A 12223-nucleotide genomic window follows, 5' to 3' on the forward strand; every position below is an offset into this window, starting at 1 on the left:
GATGAAAGCAGGCACACCCATAATGCACCTGGCCAAACACCTGGTTACGATCACCTTGTGTTTGGGCTAATGCCATGTGACCTCACGGCCTGCCCATTTTTAGCAGGCAGAACTACAGGTGCAGGAACAACATTGTCAGCTCTGTTTGAAACCCTTTCACAGTCCCAGTGCAGTGTTGGCCCCTACCCCCCAGACTGCCTGCCGGGAGGGGTGCATGTGTGCACACCCGCTATCGATACACAATGGTAACGAGGGCAGCGCGAGCTACTGCAGCTCTCACCTAAATGACGGAAATAATCTTCTAAGCCGCTCCAGAAGTTTTTCTCGATGAAGGATTTCACAAGCCCCCACGGCTGTTTCCTATAACGTAGCTCTGTAGAAACCCTGAGGGAAGAAAAGGAACAAACCCGGTTACCCGCGAGCGGTCACCTAATCTTTGCTTCCGGGGTCTGCGGGGATGGGTGCAGCTACAACGCTCTGCTAAAGCAACTGAGAACGCATTTCCCTCTCGGGGTTTGATGGCGGCTCCGGCTGAGACCTGAAGTCCCACAGTGCTGCCAGGGGCCCATTCCTATAGAAAACCTCCATCTGTGGCAGTTCTTTTCAGCCCAGTTTCAAAACCCCTCCCAGCAAGGCTGGATGTGTGCTGGATATGCAGCCAAACTCTAGGGCGCTGCTCCAAGCCAAGCCCAAACCTCCACAGTAGCAGAATTTTGCCTAGTACTAGCTCTCCTTCCCCACTGGCCCTCTGAATCTCCCACTGTCTTGTGCTGTCTGTAGGTGCCTCCCGCTGCCCACAAGATTCAACTGGCAGAACACAGCAGCTGACCCTAGCAACCATTTACTCAGGCTGTGTCCAGACTCCATGCCTCCGTCGACGGAGGCATGTAGATTAGCCAGATCGGAAGAGGGAAATGAAGCCGCGATTAAAATAATCGCGGCTTCATTTAAATTTAAATGGCTGCCCCGATCTGCCGATCAGCTGTTTGTCGGCAGATCGGGAGAGTCTGGACGCGATGCCCCGACAAAGAAGCCTTTCTTCATCGACACAGGTAAGCCTCGTGTGTTTATTTTAATCGCGGCTTCAAAGAGGAGGTTCTCTGGCTCCTGGCCACCTCCCAACCTTTTTTCCACACTTTCTTTGCTGCTTCTACTGTGCTCAAGGCCCAGGGCATTAGGCAGCCATCTCTCCGGCCACTCTCAAGAGCTATGCAGAGGTCCTGCTTGCAAGAGGTACGGTATCGGGGCAAAGGCAGGGTTCCTGCAGTCTCTCCACCCTTCCCTTGTAAAGCAAAAGGCAGGAGATCAATCCTCATTATTTGTAAAGGCATTTCAGAAGAGCCAGGAATAAGTATATATGTCATCAAGTGCCAGCAATGCCCCTCTGCTTTGCATATTGGCCAAACGATGGGAACACACATACACCTGTAGGGGACACTTTAACCTCCCTAGACAGACAGTGATGGATTTGAAAGCAGCCATCCTTCTGCAAAAGAATTTCAAAAACCAGTTACAAAAGCGAGACGTCTGACTGGGAGTTCATTTGCAAATTCACACTATCAACTTAGGAATGAATAAGGATCTCAACTGGTTAACGCAATACAAAGGCAATTTCCCCTTCTCTCGTTATTCACATCTCCAGATGAAATGCTGTGAATGACCCACTTCACTCTGGCTTGATTAGCTTCATTAACACAAGCAACTTCTCTCCCTTATAAATTCTCCTGCTTCTCCAACTTCCACTCCAGTTCATCTGAAGAAGTGGGTTTTATTCACAAAAGCTTATGCCCTCATAAATCTGTTAGTCTCCAAGGTGCCACAAGGCTCCTCGTTGTTTTGTCAGATAGGGTATGTCTACACTACCCCCCTAGTTCGAACTAGGGGGGGTAATGTAGTCATACGGAGGTGCAAATGAAGCCCGGGATTTGAATTTCCCCGGCTTCATTTGCATGAAGCCGGCCGGCGCCATTTTTAAATGCCGGATAGTTCGGACTGCATGACGCGTGGCTACACGCGGCACGAACTAGCTAGTTCGGATTAGGCTTCCTAATCCGAATTAGCTGTACACCTAGGAAGCCTAATCCGAACTAGCTAGTTCGTGCCGCGTGAAGCCGCGCGTCATGCAGTCCGAACTAGCCGGCATTTAAAAATGGCGCCGGCCGGCTTCATGCAAATGAAGCCGGGGAAATTCAAATCCCGGGCTTCATTTGCAACTCCGTATGACTACATTACCCCCCCTAGTTTGAACTAGGGGGGTAGTGTAGACATACCCATAAAGACTAACAACCCCTCTGAGACCTTTCACCATTGACAAATCCACATCCCCTCTGAGTACTGTACCTGAGTCGGCTTTTGTTTCTGGCGACACGAGTCAACGTGTAGCGGTTAATGGTGTAGAAATAATCATGGTAGGGGACGTCGTGAGTTAGCACCTCTGCGTCTATCACGTAGCACTCGCTTTCTTGGCTGGCTTTGTACATTGTCTGCGCAAAGCAGAGAGGAGAGCACAGGGGAGTGACTAGTGTGGTCAGAGCAAGGCGAGGGCAGAGCAAGGCTCCCCACTGCAGTCATGCAAAACATCTCATGCAGCCACGAGCACCACTTACGTGACCCCTTTTGTGTTAAGTTTTCCATTAGCAGCTGAGTTTTCCTGGTGTGAATACTAAAAAAAAATTTAACTCAGGTATTTCCCTAAGGCAAATTGGAAACTGGAGCATAATGTTCCAAACTCAATGGCTGTGTCTACATTGGCACCCCTTTCCGGAAAAGGGATGCTAATGTAGACTTCGGAATAGCAAATTCCACGGGGGATTTAAATATCCCCCGCAGCATTTGCATTTACATGGCTGCCGCTTTTTTCCAGCTTGGGGATAAGTAGGAATAAGAAATCCTCCGGAAAGGGCTTATTTTCCGGAGAATCACGTCTAGACTGGCGCTTTTCTCTGGCTTATCCCCAAGCCGGAAAAAAGCGGCAGCCATGTAAATGCAAATACCGCGGGGGATATTTAAATCCCCCGCGGAATTTGCAATTCCGAAGTCTACATTAGCATCCCTTTTCCAGAAAGGGGTGCCAATGTAGACACAGCCAATTAGTTTGGGTTAGTTACATACCTAATCCCATCAGAAGCAATATCCCAACTGACTTACATAACTGACCAATGCTAATATTCCCCAGTAAACTGATCCCTGGCTTTTTATATAGCACAGAGGAAAAATATTAGGAAAAATATTTCAAATATTTGTAAACAACCCAAACAGTATTAGTTTCTTGGCATGAAGACTAAGTAGCATTACCTTACTGGATGGAATTTACTACAGTCAGTGGACTCAATTATCTATTGCTTTGTATATGGCAAAATCACTTACACCAGTGCAAAATGAGCGTAAATCATTACCATTCTGGATTTGGTAGCTTTTCACAAGGGCTTTGCACTGGTGCATATAGCTACACGAGGTGCAGGATAATGGACAGTCTAATCCATTTACATTACAAGGTAACTCCCTCACTTTTAGACAGTACAGACAAAGGATTTTCCAGAGATTTCATCGGGCTGGTCTTACTGCAGAAGTAACTCAAGTTATACTGTAATTGGAGTGCTGCCCCTAACTTGAATCCCAGCTACACAACAGAAACCCTGAACTCCAGTGTGTAGGTGCTTTTAACTCACATTTTCCCTTTGGAGGTGAGGAGATACTGGCTACGGAGAAGTGAACACAACCCATTTGCTGCCAGTGCAACCACTCTGTGTAACTCAGGAGTTTTGCAGTGGGGCCACTCTCACTCATCCCGGAGAGTTAACTGCTGGGAAGACACAGCCCCAGTGTCCTGTGCGATAGCCCCACTCTCCCACGACAACGCAGCCCACGTCCTTGCACACTGGGGTAACTCCTCTGTAGGAGCTGCAGCATTTACTTATGAGGAAAACAACATGCAGGAGCAAGCTGTGTCCGATTCTCTGCAGAACGATAAGCGGTCTGTCCCTTGGAAACAGGATGGAAAATCCTGTTTAAACAGTTAACTGGGATTCCAGCCGGGCTGGAGCAGCCCCCCACCAGGGCATGGCACAGGAGTCCGGGCTGGGCTGCAGTGGCCCCTGTCTGCATTGGGCAGGGTGCTGCTCCAGACCAGCCAGGCCAGGCTGACGGTTAACTGGTAACCGGGAAGCATGACCCAGCAAGTGCGATGGTTATTGGTTAGCCAGTTACATTCCCTACTTGGAAATAAAGTTATTTGCACTGGTTCCTTCTGTGCTCCATTTCAGCTCTCCCCTTCCCCCACTCTAGTCTGTTCCTCTCCCCACCCATTGCCTTCCTATGCATGATCCCCTGCTACCTGGCTGGCTCCTTCCCTTCTGCATGGTCCTCCTCTCCCCTTATGAATGCTTCCTTGTGCTTGGATTCCCATCTCTTCTGCTTCCCCAGACAAGTTGTTCAGCCCCACTACTGTCTTCACCCCCTGTTCCCAGGACATTCCTCCTGGCTTGCCTGGATTACTTTCCTCATTGCTTGCCTGGATTCTCCTCTCCTGGGCTGCAGCTGGCAACTCCAGTTCCACTGCAGGCTCTGGTCTCGAGACAGGGTCACTGCTTTCTCCTATACAACTGCAGCTCTAGCGGAAAGACCGCCAGACTGGCTCCTCTTGCGTGTTTCCAGCTGCTTTGGCAGGCCTCTGGCTTTGATCTCTCTATGTAATAGAGTCTGAACAAAGGAGCTACCACCCTGTGATCCACCTGCTCCCTGCCGACCCCAGCAAGTGCCCCATAGGCCGAACTGTGGGAACCACTAGTGCAGACAATGCCTTTGCTGTGCAGTTAGGCTGTTCCGGGAACAGAAATCCTTTCACTTGGAAAGTCCCACTCACTTCCCTGCAGCACAAATCAGCTATTAGAATTTGCAACAATAATGAGTGGTAAGTTAATAATAGAGGAAGCCGTGGCCAGCGGGAAGAGGCGGGAGGAGAACAGGGCACACACACACCCCTCCCAGAGCATTCAAACGTCACAGCCTGGTACCAGCCTGTTCTGCATCCACCTACCTGAGTCTCGGTGACAGTCGCAGTTTTGGGGGCGAGAGGGTTGGTGAGGGTGATAGTGTACAGGATTACTCTGCTCTGATTGCCGTTTTCTTCCTTCTTCCATGGATGAAAGATAATTTCTGAGACAGGAAAGGCCGCCAAGTTAGGGTCTTGAATCGAGAGCTCTGGGGGAAGCTGTCCACATCCCCAAACCCAACAGGATCGGCCCTAATTGCTCCCCTCACTGGCAGGGCTGAGGCTGGGAGGGCAGGATGGGCCATGGAGACTGAGGACCTCTCCCTCCCCTAGCCATGGTCTCTCCAGGGACAAGGCGCATTGGTGTGGAGGGGCCGGGGAAGCGGCTGCCTGTCCCATGAATTCACCAGGGCATCGTTCCCCAAGGCTGTCAATCCTGCACCCTCCGACACTGCTCACATTCATTTCAGTTACCTATTTGTTTGAAAAATACGGAGTTTTGTATTGACCTTTCCAACCACACTTCCCAAGTCCTGTGAGGCAGGAAAATGTGCAGAAAGAGGCTCCTTGTTACATTGCTTTAGCATGAGACATGCCTGAGGAATTCTGAAGCCAGTTTTCCCCCTTTGTTCAGCACCAGGGATAGGGTCAGGGGGTCTCTCTGCCTCCCACATGAGGATCTAGAGTTACAGTCTGAAGACAGCCTGTACTACAGCAAGAATCGCACGCTGCCTGGGCTACAGACTGTGGCACTTTGTGATGGGATTTGCATGCGGTGACAGATGCTTTCTACTGGGAACCTGGCACCTGGAGCTGATTGCGTGAGCAAGGGTGGACTGAGAACAGGTGATTGCAAACAAGGAGTTTAGAGAGGGCGTTCTCCAGGTAAGGGAGAAATGACTACTGTCCCTTTTTTAGGATAGTGATAGGTCTGCTGTTGTTACCTGCACAGCATGTGCCATGTTTGTCTTCCTCCCGGAAGAAAGAATGGATTTCGTCTGCACTAAGTGCAAGCTGGTCGCCATTTTGGAGGAAAAAATTAGAGGACTGGAGGCCCAAGTGTCGACCCTATGCTCGATCAGAGAGGATTATGACTTCCTCAATAGAAGCAGCGTTTAATCCTGCAAGCAAGGCAGGTGGAAGAGCCAGAGAGGGCAGTACAGGACGAGGAAGAGAACTGGTAGCATGTAACTTCTAGAAGGAAAAAACGGCCAGCACAGGAATCCCCCATTCCTACAGCGGTAAGTAATTGTTTTCAGGCTCTCTCCACAGGCTCTGCAATGGTGAATGCTTTGGAAGGGACCTCACAAGGAAGAAATCGGAAGGGAACCACTTCTACTGGAAGGCATGGGATGCATAGTCCTAGGGATGGGGGTTCCACGACCACCACCCCCAAAAGAAGAAGGCGGGTGGTGGTGATCAGGGACTCCCTCCTAAGAGGGACTGAGCAATGTATCTGCCATCCGGATCTGGAATCTCGAGAGGTGTGCTGCTTACCGGGAGCTCGAATTCAGGATGTGTCTGAGTGTCTTACAAAACTGATCAAACCTTCGGATCACTACCCCTTCCTGCTTCTCCATGTGGGAACTAACAATACAGCCAAGAATGACCTTGAGCAGGTTACTGCGGATTACGTAGAGTTGGGAAGAAGGATCAAACAATTCGGAGCTCAAGTGGTGTTCTCATCCATCCTCCCTGTTGAAGGAAAAGGACTGGGCAGGGATCGTCGAATTGAGGACGTAAATGCGTGGTTGTGCAGGTGGTGTCGGAGAGAGGGCTTTGGTTTCTTCAACCATGGGACTCTGTTCCGGGCACAAGGATTGTTAGGAAGAGATGGGATCCACCTAACAAAGAGAGGAAGGAGCATTTTCGCGGGCAGGTTTGCAACCTAGTGAGGAGGGCTCTAAACTAGGTTCGTTGGGGGACGGTGACCAAAATCCTGAGGAGAGCGGGGAAGTCAGATACCAGGGAAAAATGCAAAGAGGAACAAACAACAAAGGAGGACCCCTGATTCAAATGGAGAGGGTAGGGCGATCAACTGGTTACCTGAGGTGTTTGTACACTAATGCAAGAAGCCTGGGCAACAAACAGGAAGAACTGGAGGCACTGGCCCAGTCCAAGAACTATGATTTAATTGGGATAACAGAGACTTGGTGGGATGACTCGCATGACTGGAGCGCTGTCATGGAAGGGTATAAACTGTTCAGGAAGAACAGGCAGGGGAGAAAAGGAGGAGGAGTTGCACTATATGTAAGAGAGCACTACGATTGCTCTGAACTCCAGTATAAAGAGGGAGAAAAACCTGTTGAGAGTCTATGGGTTAAGTTTAAAGGCACAAACAACAGCATTGATGTTGTGGTTGGTGTCTGCTACAGGCCACCGAATCAGGTGGATAAGGTAGAAGAGGCTTTCTTCGGACAACTGAGAGAAGCTTCCAGATTGCAGGCTCTGGTTCTCATGGGGGAGGGGGGACTTTATTCACTCTGACATCTGTTGGGAGACTAATACGGCAGTACACAGACAATCCAGGAAGTTTTTGGAGAATGTTGGGGATAACTTCTTGGTACAAGTGCTGAAGGATCTGACCAGGAACCGTGTGCAGCTTGACCAGCTGCTCACAAACAGGGAGGAACTAATAGGGGAAGTAGAGGTGGGTGACAACCTAGGAAGTAGTGATCATGAGATGGTAATTTCAGGATCCTGACCAAAGGAAGAAAAGAGAGTAGCAAAATACACATCTTGGACTTCAGAAAACCAAACTCTGACTCCCTCAGAGACCTGATAGGCAGAATCCCCTGGGATGCTAACATGAAGGGAAAGGAGCCCAGGAGAGCTGGCAGTATTTTAAAGAAGTCTTTGTGAAGGCACAAAAAGAAACCATTCCAATGCGTAGCAAGAGAGGCAAACATGGTAGGAGACCGGACTGGCTTACAGGGGAAATCCTTGGTGAACTTAAGCACAAAAAGGGAACTTACAAAAAGTGGAAACTTGGATAGATAACTAGGGAGGGGTATAAATGTACAGCTCAAGAATGCAGGGGAGTTATCGGGAAGGTGAAAGCGCAACTGGAATTGCGACTCGCAAGGGATGTGAAGGATAACAAGAAAGGTTTCTACAGGCAGTTTAGCAAGAAGAAGGTGATCAGAGAGGGGGTGGGGCCCCTACTGGATGAAGGCGGTAACCTAATGACAGATGATGTGGGGGAAGCTGAAGTACTCAATGCTTTCTCTGCCTCTGTCTTCACGGACAAGGTCAGCTCCCAGACTAACGCGCCAAGTGACGCAATATGGGACAAAGGTGGACAGCCCGTGGTGGGTAAAGAACAAGTTAGGAACTATTTAAAAAGGCTAAACATACACAAATCCATGGGTCCGGACTTCATACATCCGAGGGTACTGAGGGAGTTGGCAAATGTCATTGAGGAGCCTTTGGCCATTATCTTTGAAAAGTCGGGAAGATCGGGAGAGATCCTGGATGACTAGAAAAAGGCAAATGTAGTGCCCATCTTTAAGAAAGGGAAGAAGGACGATCCAGGGAACTATAGGCCAGTCAGTCTTACCTCAGTCCCTGGAAAAATCATGGAGGGGAGCCTTAAGGAATCCATTTTGAAGCACTTGGAAGAGGGGAAAGTGATCAAGAATAGTCAGCATGGATTCACAAAGGGCAAGTCGTGCCTGACCAATCTGATTAGCTTCTATGATGAGGTAACTGGCTCTGTGGACATGGGAAAGTCAGCGGATGTGATATACCTTGACTTTAGCAAGGCTTTTGATATGGTCTCCCACAATATTCTTGCCAAGAAGTTAAGGCAATGTGGATTGGATAAATGGATGGTAAGATGGATAGAAAGCTGGCTGGAAAGTCAGGCCCAGTGGGTAGCGATCAACGGCTCGATGTCAGGATGGTGGTCGGTTTCTAGCGTAGTGCCCCAAGGTTCGGTTCTGGGATTGGTTTTGTTCATCTTTATTCATGACCTGGATGAGGGGATGGATTGCACCCTCAGCAAGTTCGCAGATGACACTAAACTAGGGGGAGAGGTAGATATGCTAGAGGGCAGGGATAGAGTCCAGAGTGACTTAGACAAATTGGAGGATTGGGCCAAAAGAAATCTGATGAGGTTCAACAAGGACAAGTGTAGAGTCCTGCACTTGACACAGAAGAATCCCAAGCATTGTTACAGGCTGGGAACCAACTGGCTAAGTAGCAGTTCTGCAGAAAAGGACCTGGGGGTTACAGTGGATGAGAAGCTAGATATAAGTCAACAGTGTGCCCTTGTAGCCAAGAAGGCTAATGGCATATTAGGTTGCATTAAGAGGAGCATTGCCAGTAGATCCAGAGATGTGATTGTTCCTCTTTATTCGACTCTGGTGAGGCCGCATCTGGAGTATTGTGTCCAGTTCTGGGCCCCCCACTACAAAAAGGATGTGGACGCATTGGAGAGGGTCCAGCGGAGGGCAACCAAAATGATTAAGGGGCTGGAGCATATGACTTATGAGGAGAGGCTGAGGGACTTGGGTCTATTTAGTCTGCAGAAGTGAAAAGTGAGAGGGGATTTGATAGCAGCCTTCAACTTCCTGAAAGGAGGTTCCAGAGAGGATGGAGAGAGGCTGTTCTCAGTAGTGACAGATGGCAGAACAAGGAGCAATGGTCTCAAGTTGTGGTGGGAGAGGTCCAGGTTGGATATTAGGAAAAACTATTTCACTAGGAGGGTGGTGAAGCACTGGAATGGGTTACCTAGGGAAGTAGTGGAGTCTCCATCCCTAGAGGTGTTAAAGTTTTGGCTTGACAAAGCCCTGGCTGGGTTGATTTAATTGGGATTGGCCCTGCCTTGGGCAGGGGGCTGGACTTGCTGGCCTTCTGAGGTCTCTTCCAGCTCTATGATTCTATGCCTGAGCTTAAATTAATCCCAGTGCAAATGAGGTATTAGAGTTTGCAACACTAATGAATGGCTAATTAATAGCAGAAAAAACTATGGCTGGCAGGAGGGGGACAGAGCAGACCCACATCCCAGAGCTTTAAATAAGTCTAGGGCCAGTCTCTGCCTGGTATCTGCCTCTCTGGCGTCCGCCCACCTGAGTCTTGGTGACAATCGCGGCCAAAGACTTCATAACTCCCACTGCCCTTTCGCTGCCCCCACGCCCAGACAGCTTCACCACCCACTCGTGACAGCAACAGCGTGATTCTGAATTGCACTGCTAAGCCGCACACTCCAGACCTACATGCGGAGGCCCCCTTCTCCATGGCCCCCACTCCTAGTGCTCAGAGTCCACCAACTGGCCACGTGGTGCTTGAGCCAGGACGGTGCATGGCTCACCGGAGAACCGACGCTGTTCCATGAAATCCCTCTGGAACTGGGAGTCAGTGAAGAGCAGGTCGTAGAGTTTGTCCACGCTGAAACTGAACACTTCATTCATGTACTGCCGGCCATTCAGATCCTCATAAAAGGCCTGGACTTCCCCTGCAGGGAGACAGAGAGAGGTGAGAGCGCTGCTGCCACCCTTCTAGCCAAAGGATGCTGCACAAGGCTCCCATTATGCAGAGCTAGGACTGTACCATTTGCCACCTGAGAAAAGGGAAGAGCTCAAAAGAGACACAGCTGCTTCTCTTTCTTTTCATGCTCCCGGTGCAATGGCGGTAACATTAGTCGTGGAATTCGTCCCATGGAGTTAGCCCATCGTTACCTTTTCATCTGCCCCCCCCCCCCCACGATGCTGAGTTGCTGGTTCCTTCTTGGTGGTAAAGAACATGAAAGACCCTGTGTGTCCAGTAAAGGAGGATCCCACAATATCCCCCCAACGTCCCCACTTGGGAAAGAGAGCACAGGGCATCCCGGGACACCACAGAAGCAGCCAGACCCGCCCTGACTGCACACCTTCGTCGTGGGTATCCGACGAGTCACTGAGCTCCGTCGGGATGTCCTCGTTGTCGTTGAAGTCCAGGGAAGGGGAGTTCACCGGGGCGATAATCTCTATCTTGTCTCCAATGATGTTTTCAATGGTGAGCTCCTTCTCAAGGGGACTCTCCACCAACTCCTCCTCTTCCGGAAGCACCCCCTCAAACTGGGATGGGGACAGAGCGCAAGAAAAGCCATCAGGGTGGCGCCCCAGAGAGCTACAGGGCAACCCAAGCCAGTTAGGTCAAAGAGGAGGGACCAGATGACGAGCAGCTCCTTGGTCCACCAGGTTGGGGCTGAGCAACGGGCCAACCAGGGAACCTCATAAAAAAAGTTAAATTACAGAAGCCCAACAAGGTAGCCATTCCTGCAAACAGCATGACAGGCAAGGACAGGGAAGCCATGCTTCTGCCTACGTGGTATCGCTTGGTGTGGGAAGGATTCATGTCTAGCCGTATCGTTTTAGTACAGAGGGGCGAACTGTTCAACTCTGAACACCAGTCAGCTCTGGAAATCAGGCTGACATTCTGTGCGCATGCGCACACTCACGTTGTTACACCACGTAGTCCCAAAGCCCTGTTGCATTTCCATTAAGGTTAAGCACATATGTAAGGATATTTCAAAAACCACAGCCATGCTGCAATTCTCCCCAACTAAACCCCAACTCAATCTAAACTTGTTAAGTCATTGAAATGTGTAGCAAGGCCACCTCAATCTCTGCCTTGGATGCTTTTAAGAGAATCATATTTGTGGGGAGGGGAGATACGACAATCAGCTGAATCTATCTTTAAAAATCAGTTTCCTCTCATTTGAGACCACCACAGATGCCAAAATGCCTTCATCGCCACCACGGAACAGTCAGGGATTATTGACTGCAGGCTGTTGTAGTCTTGTAATTGTGTAAGTAATAAGTTAGTTACTTATAATGAATGTCTGTTATAGCAAAAGGTTTGGATTAAACTCAGACAGAAGATGTAGGTCTCAGACAGGCCAGGCAGCTTTAACAACTTAGCTCCAGCTCTGTTTGATGTTTGCATAGTAAAGTGAAGAGACGGAATATTGTAATACATAGCAATGTTAATATTAGGCAAGGCCTTGTAATAGACAGAAAGAAGTTTAATGTTGAAAGACTTTGTAACTTTGTTAAAGTGACTAGAAGGACCCTTTTGTCCCACACTGCAATTGTGTAAATGTATTGTTTGTGTGAATGAGAGAGAGAACGTTTTAGGAGAGGTAAGTGTGCAGGCTGCTGCATGCTGAAATGGTCAGAGGAGGGGCCGGAGACTCAGAAGCACCAAATAATGATCAATTTAGTGAAAACACCCTGAAGACCCAGACTA

At 49.4% G+C, this 12223-nt stretch overlaps 1 protein-coding gene across 6 annotated transcripts in view; it reads right to left on the minus strand.

Moving 5' to 3' along the window:
- Positions 1–12223, minus strand: part of LOC142818179 (protein Aster-B-like) — a 335181-nt gene that overhangs the window by 14897 nt on the left and 308061 nt on the right. For all 6 annotated transcript variants that reach the window (XM_075916427.1, XM_075916430.1, XM_075916429.1 and 3 more), the window contains 5 exons: positions 10863–11049; positions 10305–10448; positions 5036–5154; positions 2341–2483; positions 281–384 (listed from right to left, as the gene is read on the minus strand). In XM_075916427.1, coding sequence (XP_075772542.1) covers positions 281–384; positions 2341–2483; positions 5036–5154; positions 10305–10448; positions 10863–11049 — 697 coding nt within the window. The remainder of the gene's footprint in view (positions 1–280; positions 385–2340; positions 2484–5035; positions 5155–10304; positions 10449–10862; positions 11050–12223) is intronic.

This window comes from Pelodiscus sinensis, unplaced genomic scaffold (genome assembly GCF_049634645.1).
Source record: "Pelodiscus sinensis isolate JC-2024 unplaced genomic scaffold, ASM4963464v1 ctg35, whole genome shotgun sequence".
Classification (NCBI taxonomy): Eukaryota; Metazoa; Chordata; order Testudines; family Trionychidae; genus Pelodiscus; species Pelodiscus sinensis.